This window comes from Amblyomma maculatum, chromosome 1 (genome assembly GCF_055883805.1).
Source record: "Amblyomma maculatum isolate TAMU_Amacu chromosome 1, ASM5588380v1, whole genome shotgun sequence".
NCBI lineage: Eukaryota > Metazoa > Arthropoda > Arachnida > Ixodida > Ixodidae > Amblyomma > Amblyomma maculatum.
The window spans coordinates 377,134,949-377,153,314 of NC_139344.1; the positions used below are offsets into that span (position 1 = coordinate 377,134,949).

At 45.5% G+C, this 18,366-nt stretch overlaps 1 protein-coding gene across 5 annotated transcripts in view; it reads right to left on the reverse strand.

Moving 5' to 3' along the window:
• Positions 1 to 1,611: 1,611 nt before the first annotated feature.
• Positions 1,612 to 18,366, reverse strand: part of LOC146208311 (uncharacterized) — a 43,607-nt gene continuing 26,852 nt past the window's right edge. For all 5 annotated transcript variants that reach the window (XM_084592666.1, XM_084592644.1, XM_084592658.1 and 2 more), the window contains 13 exons: positions 16,470 to 16,616; positions 16,030 to 16,230; positions 15,148 to 15,273; positions 14,837 to 14,977; positions 11,208 to 11,393; positions 10,249 to 10,389; positions 8,558 to 8,683; positions 8,333 to 8,464; positions 7,104 to 7,226; positions 6,497 to 6,628; positions 6,254 to 6,383; positions 4,844 to 5,056; positions 1,612 to 2,848 (listed from right to left, as the gene is read on the reverse strand). In XM_084592666.1, the coding sequence (XP_084448792.1) occupies positions 2,644 to 2,848; positions 4,844 to 5,056; positions 6,254 to 6,383; positions 6,497 to 6,628; positions 7,104 to 7,226; positions 8,333 to 8,464; positions 8,558 to 8,683; positions 10,249 to 10,389; positions 11,208 to 11,393; positions 14,837 to 14,977; positions 15,148 to 15,273; positions 16,030 to 16,230; positions 16,470 to 16,616 (2,003 nt within the window). In that variant the 3' untranslated portion in view covers positions 1,612 to 2,643. The remainder of the gene's footprint in view (positions 2,849 to 4,843; positions 5,057 to 6,253; positions 6,384 to 6,496; positions 6,629 to 7,103; positions 7,227 to 8,332; positions 8,465 to 8,557; positions 8,684 to 10,248; positions 10,390 to 11,207; positions 11,394 to 14,836; positions 14,978 to 15,147; positions 15,274 to 16,029; positions 16,231 to 16,469; positions 16,617 to 18,366) is intronic.

Below are 18,366 nucleotides of genomic sequence, written 5' to 3' on the forward strand. Positions count from 1 at the left end.
AACTAAATCTTATTTGTATGTAAACATGTCAGGAAGCGTTGCGATGACCGAGGGCTCGGTTTGTTTATACACAGTGCAAGAAGGAGCGCAAAAGCTTGAGAGACATGTAAAGTATTGTGCATTACAAGCGCTCTATGATTTTTTTTCTTCCTTTATGGGCCCATCGCTCGGTAAATTACTCTCTTCATCGTTTTATTTATTTCGGCTGAGGCCGTCATTGCGAGTACGCTGTTGCCAAGTTGGCCCTTGAGGGATGCGACGCCGCGGGCCGCGCCGGCTCGCTAGCTATCACGGAGTCTCCGCTTACGTCATAGTGTGCGTCACTCAACTCCAACTACGTAGTTGGAGGCCACAGTTTGAATTCGACCGGCGGGAACAAGAAAAAACCTCAACTTCTTATCGCAATATCTCAGTAATTATTCGATTTTTTGCTGCCGGATATGCGGCGACAGTGTCACCAAATGTAGTTTATTAGATTTTCATACCATCTTTGGCTGTCTTTAGTGTCCCTTTAAGGAATAAAATTTGGGAAATACGTTCTGAGCAGGTTGAAACAAACAAAGCTCTCGAATACGCGAACGCGACAATTGAAGAGCTCGAAAAAAAAAAGTCGACAATGAAGTAGAAAAGAACTAAGTTAGAGGAAGAGAATGAAAAACTTCGTTCCAGGTGTGGGAGACTAGAAAGGAACACTGAAGAACTGGATAAACGCCTTATTCATCGGCGTCTCTCATAGCCTTAGTTGCTTTGGTACGTTAAACCCCACAAACCAACCAACCAATCATCTAGATATGTACTCAGGAAAGACGAACATCTAAATCCAGGGTGTAGAGCAGAAAGAAGATGAAAGTGTTCTCGATATAGTTTCCGAACTTGGAAAGGCTCAATGACCCTATTATCGAAGCTGACATAGAGAGCTGCCATCGCTTGCGCGCCCGAGCAGGAAAAACGCCTAACATTCTTGTTCACTTTGTCTCAAGAGAAGCGAGATGTGACGCTCAGAAAAGCCAAGAAAATGCGCCTCACTAACACTGATCAAGGATTTGAAAGCACAGACTCTGTATATGTTAACACATTTGCCCTGCTGTGAAACGTCCGCTTGGCCTGGCTAGCAAAAGGAAACGAGAGCATCAGTGGAAGTCCGTCTGGCCGATGAATGGGAAAATTTTCGCTAAAAGGTATTTTCGCTATTTTATGCTGTGCTGATAAAATACAAAAACGACCTTGAAATGATCTGCTAGGCCACTTAGCGCCTAGCAGATCCGTTTGATCGGTATGTTTGGTGATTGGAGGCGAAATGAGATGTTTCATGTCGATGAGAAAGTTTTAATATTGCTAATCTTGCAAAAAGCAGAGAGGTAGGCTGTAGTGAGATAACCAGCATATAATTTCATTATCTAGGATTTCTCGGCGCGCTTCCATCGTACTGCACCAGACCGTTCTCGCATCGGCCTCCATTAAAAGGGGGACGGCAGGAATTCGACACGGACTCCAACTAAGAAACGGGATTCTGTAGCCACTTAGCGGATGCGAAGGTTGCACTGAGGGGAGCTATGCGGCTCTTAACTAAGTGTTATGAGTAAGTCGTACGTAAACTGACTCAATGAGCACTGCGATTTGTGAAGGAACGTTTATTCGCAAATCGATAACATTACAAGAGACACGCGAAATATGAGCCATAATTATCCACGACAATAACTGCATCAGTTTTCTTGTTATAAATAATTTGAAGCGCAGTTGAGTATTAATAGTTCAAGCGCCTGCCCGGAGCTACAGTGCGCGTGTGGTCATCTTTAGCTAAACCATGGAACCGGAAGCGATTTCAGGCGCTTCCATTGTCTATCCAGATAACCCGACTTATTTGCAGTTTTGAACGAAAATGTTCAGAACTCAAGGGAGTTATCGATGCATAAATGTTTCAAAAAAGTATTTGAAGAAGAACTCTTAGCGAAGCAAAAAGAAGATTTGGCCAAATTGGTCATTTTTCATGCTCAGCACGATGTTGTGCTGCAAATTGCATTGAAAAGGCCCGATCCATTCTTGCCAAAATGCATTCCAATGAGATGGCAGGATAACGAATTAAACGTTGAGTAATCGTCTACGTGGTACTCCATATATATGTGGTAAACAGCGCCCACACCATCCAGCCCCCTGTGTATGTTTCAAAAGTACAAACTAGTTGTTTTTCATATTTTTTATCACGTGACGAGTGCTGCCATTTTCTGAAGGCCTTTCCATTCCCAACTTCGGTGTTGGACGGTTTCTTACCAAGTCACCAATGACGTTGCCGCCATTGACTAAAATATATTGTCTTGCTAGTTCATTTGGCGGCAAGTTATGGCTCGTAGGGAGCTCAATGCATGAAAGTGCTAGCATAGAAATATTAGCCGCTTGACGCGGCAACCAAACCGACGAAAAACGCGATCTAAACCGAGTGAGTAAAATATAAATGAAAAAAAAAAAAAAACTGAATGGCGCGCAAGTATGTTTCAAAGCCACAAGGTATACAGCTTTAAAACTATATGAGAGGCTCCAAAGGACAATGCTTTATGTCAGGAGTGAAAAACATATGATGAGATGGATGTATGGACGTGGTGTCTCTAAACGTCGTCTTCTTTCCACAACCAGGTATCAGACAAAGGCCTAGAACTCGTGCTCGGTGACGTAGATGAAGATTTTTGCGAGCGCACTGCCGCTGTACAGGCCGCGGTGGAAGATGGTGGTCTTCAGCTCCAGCTGGATGTCCTGTGGCCCCTGCAGCGGTCGCACGATGGACACCATGGCCTCGTTGTGACCCACACGGCGCAGGAAGAAGTGCTCTCTGGTCGCCACCTCAATCCCGTGGGCTCTACAGAGACGCAAAAAAGGTTGAATGTTAGCCACTTTACATCAGAAGGGGTGGCTATGCTCCGCGACAACATATCTTAACAATGCAGTATGCTACAGAGCCGAAACAATCATCTCGTTCTATACGCAGCAGGATACAGTGGGTAATTATTTATCAATCATTAACTCAGTTAATAAATAATAATAATTGTTATTTAATTTTATTTTGGTTAATCTATGTCGAAGCACATTGCACCGGTAAAATATGTTATAATAAGGCCTTTCAAACAATCCTGCGCAAATATTTAACGTTAGATGTGGTTGAAGACAAGAATATTTGTTTTAGGACAGGAATATTTGTTTTAGAATACAAATAAGTTTTCGACTACGACGGGTTATTCGAAACTTTCATTGGTGACGCTTCATGCATCTGCGTCGGCAAGGAGTTAATTGCAGTTAATATTTTATCTCAAAACATAGTGTACTGGCAAAGCGAGTATGCAAGGCATTTCAAACATAACTGCATCTTTGCAACTCTGGAAAGGTACGCCGGGAAGATTATTGTTTTAGATTACAACCAATATTTCGGCTACGACCGGTTACACGAAACTTCCATGGGTGACGCACCATCTACATTGATGGAGCCAATTACAGCGAGCAACATTCAAAGTAGAATAACACTCCGCCTTTCATATAATGAAGTTGCTTACGACTGTTGGTAAAGAGTGTGTGTGTGAGATTGGAGGCACAGATTAAAATATTAGCAATTAAATTTGGCTTGCTTTGCGGGGTTTAACGTGCCAAAGCGGCTCAGGCTATGAGAGACGCCGTAGAGGAGGGCTCTGATATCCCACTGGCGTGCACTGCCATTACGCAGCACATGGTCACCTTGATTTTCGCTTCTATCACAAACAGCTGCCGCGGTCAGGATTCCATCCCGCATGTTTAAGTACAGCAGTCGAGTGCCTTAACCCTTGCACCACCGCGCATGCTAATAAATGTAAGTATTGAACTTACAAAATGTGAATACGATAATTACGATCCGTATGGGCAGCCGTTACCGCTGTCGCGGATACTCTTAAAGGCGGAATTTAAATGCCTCGTATTCTTGTAACGAGAGCTACACTGCGGTACGTTTTCAAGCCGTCGGCGTGACACCGTGTTCCCGTAGCACCATCACAGCGTGGAACACAAGCAAGAAGAAGAAGAAGAAGAAGAAGAAGAAGGAGGAGGAGACAGATAACTGAGGAGTTGGTAGAGGTCAATGACAACAGCGACTTGCTGGTACAGACGGTTCGTTCGAACTTTGATGGCGGTGTGCCCTGGAGTTCTTAATAGAAAGGATGGCATACCATTAGAAGTCTTTTATACATCCGAATGAGAATGGTCAACTACAGGCAAGAGGAGCTCATACGTGAAGTGATTCGCCTAAGGCATAAATAAAGCTGGAACCATAGAGTAAACTACTATGTGCAAAAGCCATGTCTTTACTTTCAAGCCGAACCTAAGCGTAGCCATGCATGATTGCTTTCGCTTAACTCCAGGATTAGCCACAAGCTAAGCCACAGCTAATTTTTTAAAACTAGGATGCTATATCAAGTTGTGCATGCACTGGCGTCGTAAGCGCGGCAGCCGTTATCAAAGCCACAAAAGTTGGTAACAGCCACTGCTACCATTAAACAGGCATTAAAAAAATTTATATAAAGAACTGCGTAGGGCCGGAACAATGCACAATTTGTGTTCCATTAAGACACAGTTGGTAAAAACAGAAACGATAGCTTTATGCCGTCTGGTAAGGTAGAGAATTTAAACACAGCGGTATTGCGTTGTAAGACCCCTTTCCCGAGCATTATCACCCAGAAGACCCGAACACCAAGAAGAGGGGAAATCTTGTACCCATTGTAAAACCGATGTGCATCTGACGCCATTGGGTATCGAAACCGGTACATCTCAGCGAATACTCTGGGAGTGCAACGATATTTGGTAGCGCGTACTTCGCTTGTATAAATCAAGTCACCTTGACGAAGCACGGGCCTCGACCAGGTCCAGTTCAAAGTCGACGTGGGAGAAGCTGAAACGCGGCCCCCGCATGGTGAAAAAGTCCTGCTGTCCGGATGCTGGTATTTTCATGTTGTGCGGCAATGTGAAGTAGTTGAAGGAGAGCGAGACTGGTTCCATGCGGCACAGCTGGTCGTCCGGAGGGCACTCACGCTTTTCTCGTTTGCACCGCCTGCAGGGTGGGGCGGGACAGTTATGGGTATCATTATCATTGACGTGGATCTCATCCTCAGTCACGCGCTGAGTGAAGCGGAGGTGCCGTACGTGTTCGTCGTACTCTACAGGATAAAAGCAAAACGCGTGAATTACACCAACTCCAAGGTTCTCCGGCTTAATTGATAAACAAAGATAGTAAGTTACCTTGAAGGGCCCCTATATCCTCATTTGGTTTGTTTGATATATACTGTTTAACGTCTCAAACTTGCCCGGGCTTCGAAGGACGTCTTAATAGACGGATCCGGAAATTTCGACCACATGAAATTCTTTAACATGCACTGCCACAGCATAGTACACAGCCTCCTCGTTTTTCGCCCCTTCATTGAAAAGCAGCCGCCGTGGCCAGGATGCGAAGCCGTGTCTTTATGCTCAGCAGTCGAGCGTCATAACCACTGAAACGCAGCGGCGAGTTTATATATTCATTTGATTCTGGTGAGTTACCACACTGGGCGAATTCGCCCATAACAAAGGATAGGATGTCCGCTAGGATATGATGACCATTGCTGGAGAAGTGCCATGTGTAACTGGAAAACATCACGTCAGCCCTTGGTCCAGCAGTGGACGTGACCTGGATAAAGAACGACTAGCATATCGACGACGCACTAGTGGTGATGTACCAAAAGACTGAAAACCTCCTGCCCAATCGCCAGCTTCCTCAAATCCTGTATAAGTCACCTTTAGTATGTATCTTTGGGAAGCAGTCTCTATAACAATAGCATCATAATCGGACACTCACAAACATAGCGTAATATGGCGTTTATATCAATACCTGCCGCTTCTCTAACACGTCGTGATATCTTTCTACTGCAGCTGTATATAGTTATGTGCGCGGATGGTGGCCAGCACCTGCACTAACCAATGCTGGCATTTAGATGGTGGCAGAAGGTGTGCTGTCATGGGCAAAGCCAGAGAGAGGCAAATGTTTAATGTGGTTGAGGACGAGGACGAATACGTCGGCTGGAGTAAAACGTCTCGGACATAATAATCAAATTATACTAAACTAGGTACAGAATGAAGACTGGAGGTGACGCTAGCAGTGCAGAGTACCGCTTTACGCATGATGCTGGTGGCCACTAAGCGCTCGTTATAGTCATGGTGAGAGGTGCGAGGCTCGTGAATGTTCAAAATCCAGAAAAACCACCAAAAGTCCTACGTTTTGTGGTCGGGATCCCTGAAGTAACCGGACGGGCACTCAAGTACGTTGCACCGATAACCACCCCGCGTGTTCAGGCATACTTCGTTTTCGCCCCGGCAGACGTCACCACGCTCGCACTCGTCAATATCTGCGCAGAAGTGGAGACACGCCATCTCTCCATCACGACTGCACGGTAAAAAGTTAGTCATATGTATGCAGTGCGCACAGCAGAGACCTATATGAAGCGAATTCAGGCCGTACCTTGACAAGTCCTCTTGTCGTTGCCAAGCAGGTAGCCCTCTGGACAGGAACATGAGTAGGAGCCTGGCTCGTTGACGCAAGTGCCGATGCAAAGGCTACCGCGACCTGCCCACATCTCGCATTCGTCGACGTCTGAAGAGGTCACGCAGGAAAATCACCGTATTAACAATCGACATCTAATGGGGAATGAACCCTAGTGCATTATCAAAACTGCCGAAATGAACCAACATTTTTAGTTTCATTTAGTTTCACTTTGCTTTATTTTGCTTTATTTTTGCCGCATTGTGAAAATGTGACAGACGAGAACCATTTCACTATACCCCCTTTGTCGATGCACACAGAAGTCAACGTTTGAAATTTGCCGCGGTCATATAAGCTCTGGTTACTGCTTCAGAATTTGTAAACTGGTACATACAAAGAAAATTTTCATGTAGCTGTCGTGTAGGGTCAAATATAAACAACGGGCATTGCGAAGGACTATGCCTGGGGTCCCGCTGTCACACTTTTCATAAAGGATGTTTTTTTTAATATGACTGGAAGCGAATGAGATGGGTTCCTGCAATATTTTCTTGACGGTAGTGATGCGGTAATTATCCAGGAGTCTTACCCGAGCATGTCCTTTCGTCCGCATCAAGACGGAATCCCTTTCGGCAGATGCACTGATACGAGCCCCACGTGTTAATGCACGAGTGATCGCAAGCGTGCAACCTCTCTTCGCACTCGTTGACGTCTTGAAAGAAAATATGAGAGGAAGACATATGGTCAAAAAGGCTTCGCGATGAAGTGCTAGGTTTTACAGTGCGACAAGGTATTAAAGCAACAAGGAACTGACGTAAAGCATCGTTGTTTATTTTATATACTTTTAAACGGCACAACCGCCACAAGCAACCAAGTCACAAGCTCATGAACAGATGGTAGCGAAAAAGGGACAAGGATCTAGATGAGACGAGAAGGATGGCGCTCTCGGCTAAGTTCCTCCCCCTTTTGCGCTGCCATCTCTCCGTGTCATGTACCAACACGTACAAGTTGCCATATGAATCAAGTCACAAGCACTTGAATCCACATTCCTTCTCGGATTCCAGCTGTGTATTCTTAAAAAGCTGTGCTAGTTCAGGCCAGTTCAAACCTTGGTTCTTCAGCCTCCCTCCAGACGCGGCAGGTGGCGCTACTTGCGTCACAATTTTGTCGCTCTGCACTGAAGGCTACGCATAAAATGGAAGGCAACGGGCCTTTGTCCTTGTGCGATGGGTAGTGGACTGTTCATTGTTCCGTTTAGGGGTGCAGATGTGTTAAATTGGGAACCTGGAGAGACAGCGCAGGGTCGCTAGTGCTGAGGAAGAAAGGGCCAAAGGCCCATTTTCTTCTTTCTTGTGTCGCGCTGGCTGCACACCCAAGGAAAGTTGTCTGCGAGTATAGGACTCGCAAAAAACGGCTGTATTACCTGGACTCGCCAAAGGACAAAAAACGATGCATGGGTGTATTGATAGAATTTGTAATGCAAGGGCATTCCTGGCATTACTTGACTTACTGTGCGAGAACCCCGCGCTACCAGAAGCCCGTGGCAAGTACGCATAGTACAAACACGGCAATCCAGTTACGTCATATCGCATGACCTAGCCGCTGGCATCCCCACTCCGTCACAAATTTCACTGCCGGATAGTGAGTATCCTTCGGCAACGTCAGCCAGCCTTCAGCTGTCGGACAGTGAGGTCGCAGCACTATAAAGTCTCAATAGTCCCAAGATGAATCGGTGAAATCTACATCATAACTGAGCAACAATACTACTCTTGCATTTAGGAATCACAAGAATTGCTTAGGCGCTCCGTAATTCCTTACCAATGCAGGTACGTGCATCATAGCCCCTCTTGAACCCAGGATTGCAGTCACATGTGTACGATCCGGGCGTGTTGATGCAGTTCGAGTTGATGGCGCACACCCGACCGGAGAAGCGTGTGCACTCGTCGATATCTGCGCACAAAACGGCGAATACAACGGCCCAGACTCTTGTACTGCTCGCACGAAAAATATTTCTCCTCTGGATTTTCAGTGCGAGTGACTTACCTTCGCAGTCCCTAAAGGAGTTCATGCGGTACCCGATGGGGCACTCGCACGCGTAACTTCCGGGTTGGTTACTGCACGTCTGGTTCTCTCGGCAGTCGTGGGAGTTCGTAGCGCATTCGTCAATGTCTGCAATAGCGATAAAGAGGAGTAGGCGAAATGCATTATGCATTTTAGTTAAGGCACATTACATCAGACGGGCGGCATAACATCTCACATAAAGAGTAAAAAGAAATTACACACTTAGCGCGCGTTTCTTGCGAAGACATAAATAGTTGATTTTGCGCAGAAAACGTAGCCCAACAACTTTGGACTTTCGCGCACGTGTATAGAATTATACCTTCCGGTTTACCCACTCGCTATGAAGTCTGATCACTAATTTCGTTACTGCAACGTTTCTCACGATGAGTGTTTGACGAACAAGCAACTGCCTTCTTGCATCTACCGGAATCCAAAAGGTGGTTGTGATGAAGTATAGGGTCTTTGAGCATACCTCCCGTCAAGTGACAGTCATGTATAGTCATTTATTATTTAGACTTCCACCGTCTACATTGGAACTGAGCAGGAGGTAATAAGATTTCTGTGATATACTCTGTGCCTATTTATTGCTTCAGATCATAGGGCTATGTACCTCATATTGCATGCTAGTAAACAATGCAATGTTAAACTGGATGACTGCGATGAAATTTCAAGCGGAGGAGTGAACTTTGTTTACGCGTTACACCTTCGTCTAGTACCAGGATGTTCTTTACTAGCGACATTGACATGTCGTTTACACTATGGTTTGTGAATAAAACTCCATTCGGATACAACGCACGCGCTAGCGCGTACGTTAACTACAGAAGTCAACCGGAATTGCAAAAAAGGCACTCCAGTTGTACAAGAGCTGGCTCATCACACCAGTCACTAAATTCCACATATGTCGATGTGTTAAAGTTTGGCGGTGTGACTGGAGGGAAAGTCTCAGGTTAGCTCACTGTCGCCACACTTACGAGAAATCAATCCATCAGTAAATCTACCAATCAGCATTTATTTCTGAGCAAATCACACAAAAAAGTTTTACTGGCTGATCCACACAATGCTTGTTAGTAGACCGGCTAGTAGACACCTTAGAAGTTTAAACTGCGAGAAGAGTTCCCCCACAATGAAACCTATTGAGGTGGGTGCAGTGTAAATGTTAAAGGGCGATGAGTTTATAACGGTAGAGAGGGATCGGCAGTCATTTTCGGTACAGTCATCAGCTTAATAAAAAAAAAAAATATCCGTTATAAGTTTCAAGGGTATTTATACATTTAGCGAAACAAGGAGTTCCTCAGGAAAACCTTAGAAATTGTCTACAAGATCTGCGAAATGTTTCCCACCACTTTATTTATAGGAAATAGATTTAGTGAGAATTCAAAAGAAAAATCGCGCAGATCTAAGAGAGCAAAGACAGATTAAAATATGACAAGCAATATAATTAGCTTCTTTGAAGTCAACGACGGCAAAGAGCTCCTGCTTCAGCTTCTAGTCAACCTCTCTGTGTGCCAACTTCCACAATGTAGCCATAGGCAACAGCATGGAGGAAGTTTTTCCTTCCACCATGGGCAACAGCCAAGTTTCGAAGCAGATTTTCGTTTTCGTAACTATATATTAGCAGCTACTTTTGCTACAGCTCTTTAGTTGCATGATAAAGGCCACATCGTGCTACATACCAAGGCACTGGTTTCCCTGGGGGTTTGGTTCGTAGCCCGGGCTGCAGGAGAGAAGGCTTTCGCAGTGGTACGAGCCAACGGTGTTGATGCACCGATGGTAGCGGCCGCACAGGGTGCGGTTATGCGCGCATTCGTTGATGTCTGTGCAAGAGCAGGGGTAGAGAATGGCGAAATAAACTACGTAAACAAATGTATATGCAAGCCAACTTTACACACAATATAAAGCACTTCTCTTGAAAAGGAGCCTTTCTGCAGCATTTTTAAACAACACCTATGAGATCCCATAAAACTCTAGGGCAATGTTTTCGCAACCCTTTAAAATGGGCATTCAAGTGCAGTTGCAAAATATAGCTACTCGTTACGCCCTACATTGCCACACGCCTAAAGCCATGCTATGCGACTCGATTTTAATGGTCAATTTATGCCCCCCCCCCCCCCCCTTCCCCGCGCTCCATAAAGAAAACAAGGAAAAAGAGCCTGATGCCGTAACTGCGGGATCGGCTTAATTAGAGTTGTCTCTTGTGGTGCATCGGACTAAGAAGTTTTGAATGGTTTCTCGGTTCTGTCATGTCACACCTTTGAATATTTTCCGATACAGTAGAGAAATCGCTCTTTTTCGCTTACTTACTACATCTATAGATATCGAAGCAAGTGAGTAAAATATGTTTGCAAGTTGCAACAGGCACTAATCAAGACCACTACAATTTCAGTTTTCATAGGATACTGCACCACTGCCTGCAGAGCTGCGAAGCTCGCTTGCATGCCATACATAAGAGTATATAAACATATTGACGATTGTTCCCATCATGATTAAGCAATATATCGGTGAGCCAGAATCACGTTTTGAGTACTTTGTTTCTCGGTGGCAGGGTATACCAACCTCGTTTGCCATCGTTTTATAACCTGATATATATCTTCATGCGCGTATGGTACGGTCATATGTGTGCGTTTTGCCCAACCTGCGCAGTGCCCGAAGCTGTCGCTTGTGTGTCCGGGTGGACAGTCGGTAGCCAGGCAGCTGCCATCGTCCAGCCTACGGCTCCCCTGTGGACAGGTGCGCCGCACGCATCGGAAGGAGCCTTCAGTGTTGAGGCATTCGAAATCGCCGAAGCAGTTGTGAATGCCTTGAGCGCATTCGTCGTCGTCTGCAGAGAGACAGGCGCCGAGCACAATTAAAGGACATCTGTGCAAACGTGAACACTTGCTGGTCTCCCGGGAATAAAAAATTAAGGTTTGGGAACTGCACTTTCATGCAAAAGCACAGAGTGTCATAAACGTTTTGTGGTATTTCTATGACAGTGGAGGACATTTGTATGATATTTGCATGACATGGCATGATAAGGCCTGTATGAAGTTATTGCATCATATGCACATTTTTCAGTAGCACCGAAAAGGAACAAGGGTCGAAAGGCAGAATAAGTCGACATGTTGAAGAAAAGGCAGAAAAAAACCGTGACGAGCAAATACCCAGAGACAAAAACCAGCAACAGTAAGTTAAAACAAACGTTGGCGACAGTTTCTTTGCCCGCTTCAGTTCTTCGGCGCATTTAGCAGTGCAGGTTGCAGCGATCCCGGCGGTCTTACTGCAATGATCTGCAACATATCTGCCTAGCGCTGTCAAGGGGTCGTCGATTGGTGACCACATCTGACTTCTTTGCTCAAACCACGATTCAGAGCATAACAGTATTTTTACTCCGTTGACATGTCTTAGAGCAAGGAAAGCAATAAGCACGAGGCTTTCCTCATCGCAAATAACAGAACGGGAGTTTCTGAAGGCACTCTTCAACTTTTATTGTCCAAAGTCAACACTTAGTAATTTAGAAAATTTGCCTTGATTACAACTTAATTAATCTCAAAACAAAAAATTACTTGCTGTACACAAGACGGCTGGCAGCGGTACGTATCTGGTTTTTCTATCCTATCTCCTTTATTTAGCTCATGACTCAGCTTAGATGGCACACCCTTTAATCTATATACCGGGTGTCCCAGCAACATACAGTGAAATATTTAAATATATGGTGCGCCCTAGTCCAATGAAGCCAGCTAATAGCTGTTCAAAGTCGTCTGTTCTGATCTGCAGTATTTTTCACCCATCAAATTTAATTAACAACTAATGACAAATTAGCTATATTTAAATCACTAGCTTGAGGAAAAAAGGTGTAAATATTTGTAACCTGCAAAAACGGCCAGCTACAGTATGTTCATCAAGCTACTATTTACGCAGCCCTATGTATTAGCCTTCAAAGAAAGCGGTCACGTGAGAGCCTGCTGTTTAGATCATTCTCCAAGTGCATACACACAGCTTCATCAGAAAGAGCACTGAGACAAAAACGCATTTTGTGATCTAAGGCGGGTCTCGAGAGTTAAGGTGGCACGCCCGTCACCAAAAAGCATTTTTTATAACTCCTGGTTTCGTTTGAAGCTGGTGAAACATAATTCTACCTGAACGCTATAGATTGATGTGAAGAAAGCAGCTCGCCGTGTTTTGGAGAGATCTACAACTTTTCATTGATGTTTTTTTTTTCTCTGGCCAATAATAAGTCAGGTAGTTAGTACTTACTAATTCAAGAAATGGGCATCGGAAGGGCATGGAAGCGAAGAGAGGATAATCGATGGTCGAAAAGGGTAACAAATTAGATGCCAAAGAAAGGAAAGCGCCACAGGGGGTTGCAGAAAGTCAAGTGGAGGGATGAGGTAAAGGTCACAGGGCACAAGTGGATGCAACTAGCAGAGCACCGATTAATTGAAGGAATATGGAAGAAGTCCTTGGTCGGCAGCAGATATAGCCCGGTTGATGATAATAATAACGATGAAGAATTTATCGACCGACTGACTGAATGATAGAATGACCGACTGAATGATAGAATGACCGACTGAATGATAGAATGACCGACTGAATGATAGAATGACCGACTGAATGATAGAATGACCGACTGAATGATAGAATGACCGACTGAATGATAGAATGACCGACTGAATGATAGAATGACCGACTGAATGATAGAATGACCGACTGAATGATACAATGACCGACTGAATGATACAATGACCGACTGAATGATACAATGACCGACTGAATGATACAATGACCGACTGAATGATACAATGACCGACTGAATGATACAATGACCGACTGAATGATACAATGACCGACTGAATGATACAATGACCGACTGAATGATACAATGACCGACTGAATGATACAATGACCGACTGAATGATACAATGACCGACTGAATGATACAATGACCGACTGAATGATACAATGACCGACTGAATGATACAATGACCGACTGAATGATACAATGACCGACTGAATGATACAATGACCGACTGAATGATACAATGACCGACTGAATGATACAATGACCGACTGAATGATACAATGACCGACTGAATGATACAATGACCGACTGAATGATACAATGACCGACTGAATGATACAATGACCGACTGAATGATACAATGACCGACTGAATGATACAATGACCGACTGAATGATACAATGACCGACTGAATGATACAATGACCGACTGAATGATACAATGACCGACTGAATGATACAATGACCGACTGAATGATAGAATGACCGACTGAATGATAGAATGACCGACTGAATGATAGAATGACCGACTGAATGATAGAATGACCGACTGAATGATAGAATGACCGACTGAATGATAGAATGACCGACTGAATGATAGAATGACCGACTGAATGATAGAATGACCGACTGAATGATAGAATGACCGACTGAATGATAGAATGACCGACTGAATGATAGAATGACCGACTGAATGATAGAATGACCGACTGAATGATAGAATGACCGACTGAATGATAGAATGACCGACTGAATGATAGAATGACCGACTGAATGATAGAATGACCGACTGAATGATAGAATGACCGACTGAATGATAGAATGACCGACTGAATGATAGAATGACCGACTGAATGATAGAATGACCGACTGAATGATAGAATGACCGACCGACAGAATGACCGACCGACAGAATGACCGACCGACAGAATGACCGACCGACAGAATGACCGACCGACAGAATGACCGACCGACAGAATGACCGACCGACAGAATGACCGACCGACAGAATGACCGACCGACAGAATGACCGACAGACAGAATGACCGACAGACAGAATGACCGACCGACAGAATGACCGACCGACAGAATGACCGACCGACAGAATGACCGACCGACAGAATGACCGACCGACAGAATGACCGACCGACAGAATGACCGACCGACAGAATGACCGACCGACAGAATGACCGACCGACAGAATGACCGACCGACAGAATGACCGACCGACAGAATGACCGACCGACAGAATGACCGACCGACCGACCGACCGACCGACCGACCGATTTATCGATTGATTTTCGCAAACAAAAAAACGCTACAAACTAAGCCGAACAACTTTGAACAGAAGTTGGCTAGCTTCCATGGGCTAGGGCTCGAAGCATTTTTTATAATATTCGTTATATTTAGCTGCAACATAACCCAGCCTTCATTTTTTTATTTCTGCAGGATGAGAATAAAACAATAGAAGAAGTGCGCTCATACCTTCACACCCTCCAGTGGCAGCGTTAACAGTGTAGCCGGTGCCACAACCAGAGATGCGGACGCAGGTGAATGACCCCGGCGTGTTGTCGCAGCGGAACCCGATCTGACAGTTGTGTCCGCCGTACTGGCACTCGTTCACATCTGCGCCAGAAGTACGACACAAAAAAAAATGGCAGTTACTTTTTTCCCGCGCCGTCCGTAATCGTGTACTGATTAACTTCGATCCCCGGTATTTCCGAATGCTATGAAGAAGATGCTCTGCAACAAAAATGGTCGATTAATGACCGGTCTGAGATTTAATGAGGTCTTGCCTTTGCAGATTCCCGAGGCTTGATCACGCTTGAATCCATGGTTGCAGGTACAATTGTATCCGCCTTGGAAGTTTCTGCACACTTCGTTGCTGGAGCATGGATGTTCTTCCCGGCACTCGTCGATGTCTGCGTGCACGAGTCAATTACTGAACGCTACACCACTATGCACGGAAAACCTGTGAGTTTCGCTGCCTGAAATGGTCTATGTAAGCGCAGCGTCATCTGAAACGAATGTTAGGAAAAGCTCTTCAGGTAAGCGGTGGGACGGTCACGTAAAGGGCATATAAAAAAGCGATTTCCGAGAGCGTGGGGTGTAAATCTCGGGGAGACCATTGTTCAAGCTTGCTTCATTGTAGTATAATCATACAGGCATTATTTTTGGATGGTAATGAGCGCCTATGATAGAAGCATCAGCGATGAAAACTCGAATTGAAATTGAGAAGCAGGTCAATGCGAAATGCCCACGCGTCAGGACACGTCTGCAGACAGCGAAAGAATGCAGTTTCGTTTTTTTTTCGAGACTTTTCTTTTGAACACTTCTCTGGGAAATAAACTGTAAATGTGTGAGTCAGTAGCAGGAACTATTACCGGCATTATGCAAGGGGAATAAAAGATAGAGACATAGGCAAAACAAACGAAGCCGGTTGTGCTGGTACATTGAGGCTGGCGGCTGTTTGGAAGAGAGATGTAATTAAAGTTGATTAAATAGATCATTGTAATGTAGTGAATTGAACCCAGCCCATGATAATGGATGGCAGAAATAGTTACATTCACATGTATTCGACAACAAAAAGTACCTGCAGAGAAGCCCCATAAACTCACTGTGTTACAAAAAGTACAATTCCAACGCAGAACAGGCGCCGCAATCGAAGTGAGGCTCACCTCTACAGGCTCCCGTAAATGGGTCGGGCCTGTATCCGGAGCCGCAGGTGTTTCCAGCGGCGTCTCCCCCCTTGACCGTGGGTCCAGTGGGGCTAGAGTGCTTGTCGTCTGGGCGCTGCTCGCACAGGTAGCTTCCCCTCGTGTTGATGCACTGCAGGTGGCCGGTGCAGCTGTGCAAGTACTCCTCGCATTCGTCAATGTCTGCAAGTTTCAAGGGTAAGGATTCTTGCTTCGCTACGACCATGATGTACCTCTCCACTCCACCGCGCAATAGTGTCTATATACATAATTCAGTGCCTGGCAGGGTAATGCCCTGAACTAGAACAAGGCATAATGACAAAAAGTTGCATTAATTACTCGGCCCTTCTGAATGTCATTTGATCACAGATTCATTCTCACGCCCTTGTGAGAAGAAATCCGCTTAAAGTACTAAAACTCGCCTTCGCAGCGCCCTGTCTCAGTGTCCCTACGGTATCCGGGAGAGCAGGCCCCATTCGAGGCAGGCACGCAGCTGAAGCTGCCTACTCCGTTGACGCACGTCTCGTCTGGTGCACAGCGACTTGACCCTTCGGCGCATTCGTCGATGTCTGCAAGAGGTAATGCGGTCAAGGTCTCCAATTACTGCCAATGAAAATGCAAAATGATAAGCAGTGAACTGTTGCTTATGACTTAGATTGAAATGTAATCGAATACAATGAGTGTGCAAAAATTATTTATAGGTTTCAAACCTTCAGATCAAAAGTTAGAATGGTTGCTCTGGCTACACGTACTTGGGTACTGAAAATGACATGCGGGTGAAGTCAGCGGAAGGCAATGTTGCCTCTCCTACAAGATGGCACAGTACCTCTGTCTTGGTCGGGGATTTTCGCTACGAGGGAAAGCCTACGAACAACTGATAGCCACCCCGCCTCAATTTGGGTAAGACAAGACACTTCTGCCGGCTATCATGCTTTCTATGCGTCTGAGAAATGGAAATCAAATATTTGTTTCATGAGTTATTGGACGTGAACAGGTAAACAAAAATACTTCCTTGACGCTGTGATGGTCTGCCACTCAAGCAAGCACCAGGGCGTTTTATATGCCTCCTGTCATATTTTCAAGGTACTCCCTGCTATATGGCCACCAATTCAAAGGAAAAAGAATAACGCCTGTGTCTATTGTTTGCAGCGAGTTTAAGACCGGCATAACATTTTGAGGACGATTACCATATTATCTGATGCGAAATTTCGGCACTGCTCTAACGTTTACAAAGCGAAAGAGTGCGAGGGGAGAGTGTGGTATCGGGGAGCTAGAGAGAGACCAATTAAGGCGTTTGTTCACGCCGGCCTCAGAGTGGCCTGCACCCTGCCCAGCGGGCCGTCTCGGGTACCCGATGCGCTTGGAGCTCTTCTTTCTCTTCTGAGAAATACTGGTTGGCTAGTGACCCTCTCACTCGGTTACACCACCGACGGCGACGCGAGTCAACCGCCGAAAGGACGCATATGTGCGCTCTAAAACCGCTATAGCTCGTCAAGCGGCACTTTGGTCCCAAGCAACTTGTTTGCAGGCACCTGCTTTTGCAGGCACCTGCTACGTTAGACATGTTGCCAAGACTCAGAGGAACGAAAGGCGACATTCCTGGAACCTGATGTTCGCATCCTATTCCCACATGCAGTACAACAGTATCCTCACTTTTCCCATAAAACAGTGCATAATGAAACACAAGAAAGAAGGAAAGAGGCGAATGCAAAGGTTATCTATCTAACGTCGTCAACCACCATTATACAGTAACAGTTTCGTCGTCATGAAAGGCGACTTGCTTCTTTATTCGACGCTTTTCGTGCTTTCTAACGTGCTCCTGACAAGGTTAACCGATAAAAGTACAAGAGCCCAGCGTGCAAAAAAACCATTTCGTTTTGAGCATTTCGCTCCCAGAGCTGTGTTCCCTGTGGAGAGGATTACGTCAGGCATGTGTTGGCTTTGAACAGCGCACTTGACAAATAAACCGCAACTGTGCAGCATCTGGAATTCTCTCGTCGGTCACCGCAGCCGTCCACAAGATGACACCTGCTTGCGTGTACAACAGCCGCAGCTGGCACGGTAGGGAGGGCAGCATCCCCAAGCGATGCGACAAAGGGAAAGTCAGGGGTGAATTTGACGTATCGTCAGGACCTGGTCATGCAGGCAATCCCCGCTGTGCAGAGTAGCAGTTCCATGCGATGCTAGAGGGAGCAAAACCCAGATGGCAGTTACGTCTTCTTGGCATGAAACGGCACGCCCGCGTGCTAGAACCCACAAAAAGCAGCTCGTCCAGCACAGGCCCTTCCAGCTAGCGGAACCTCCCATAGCACCAAAAGC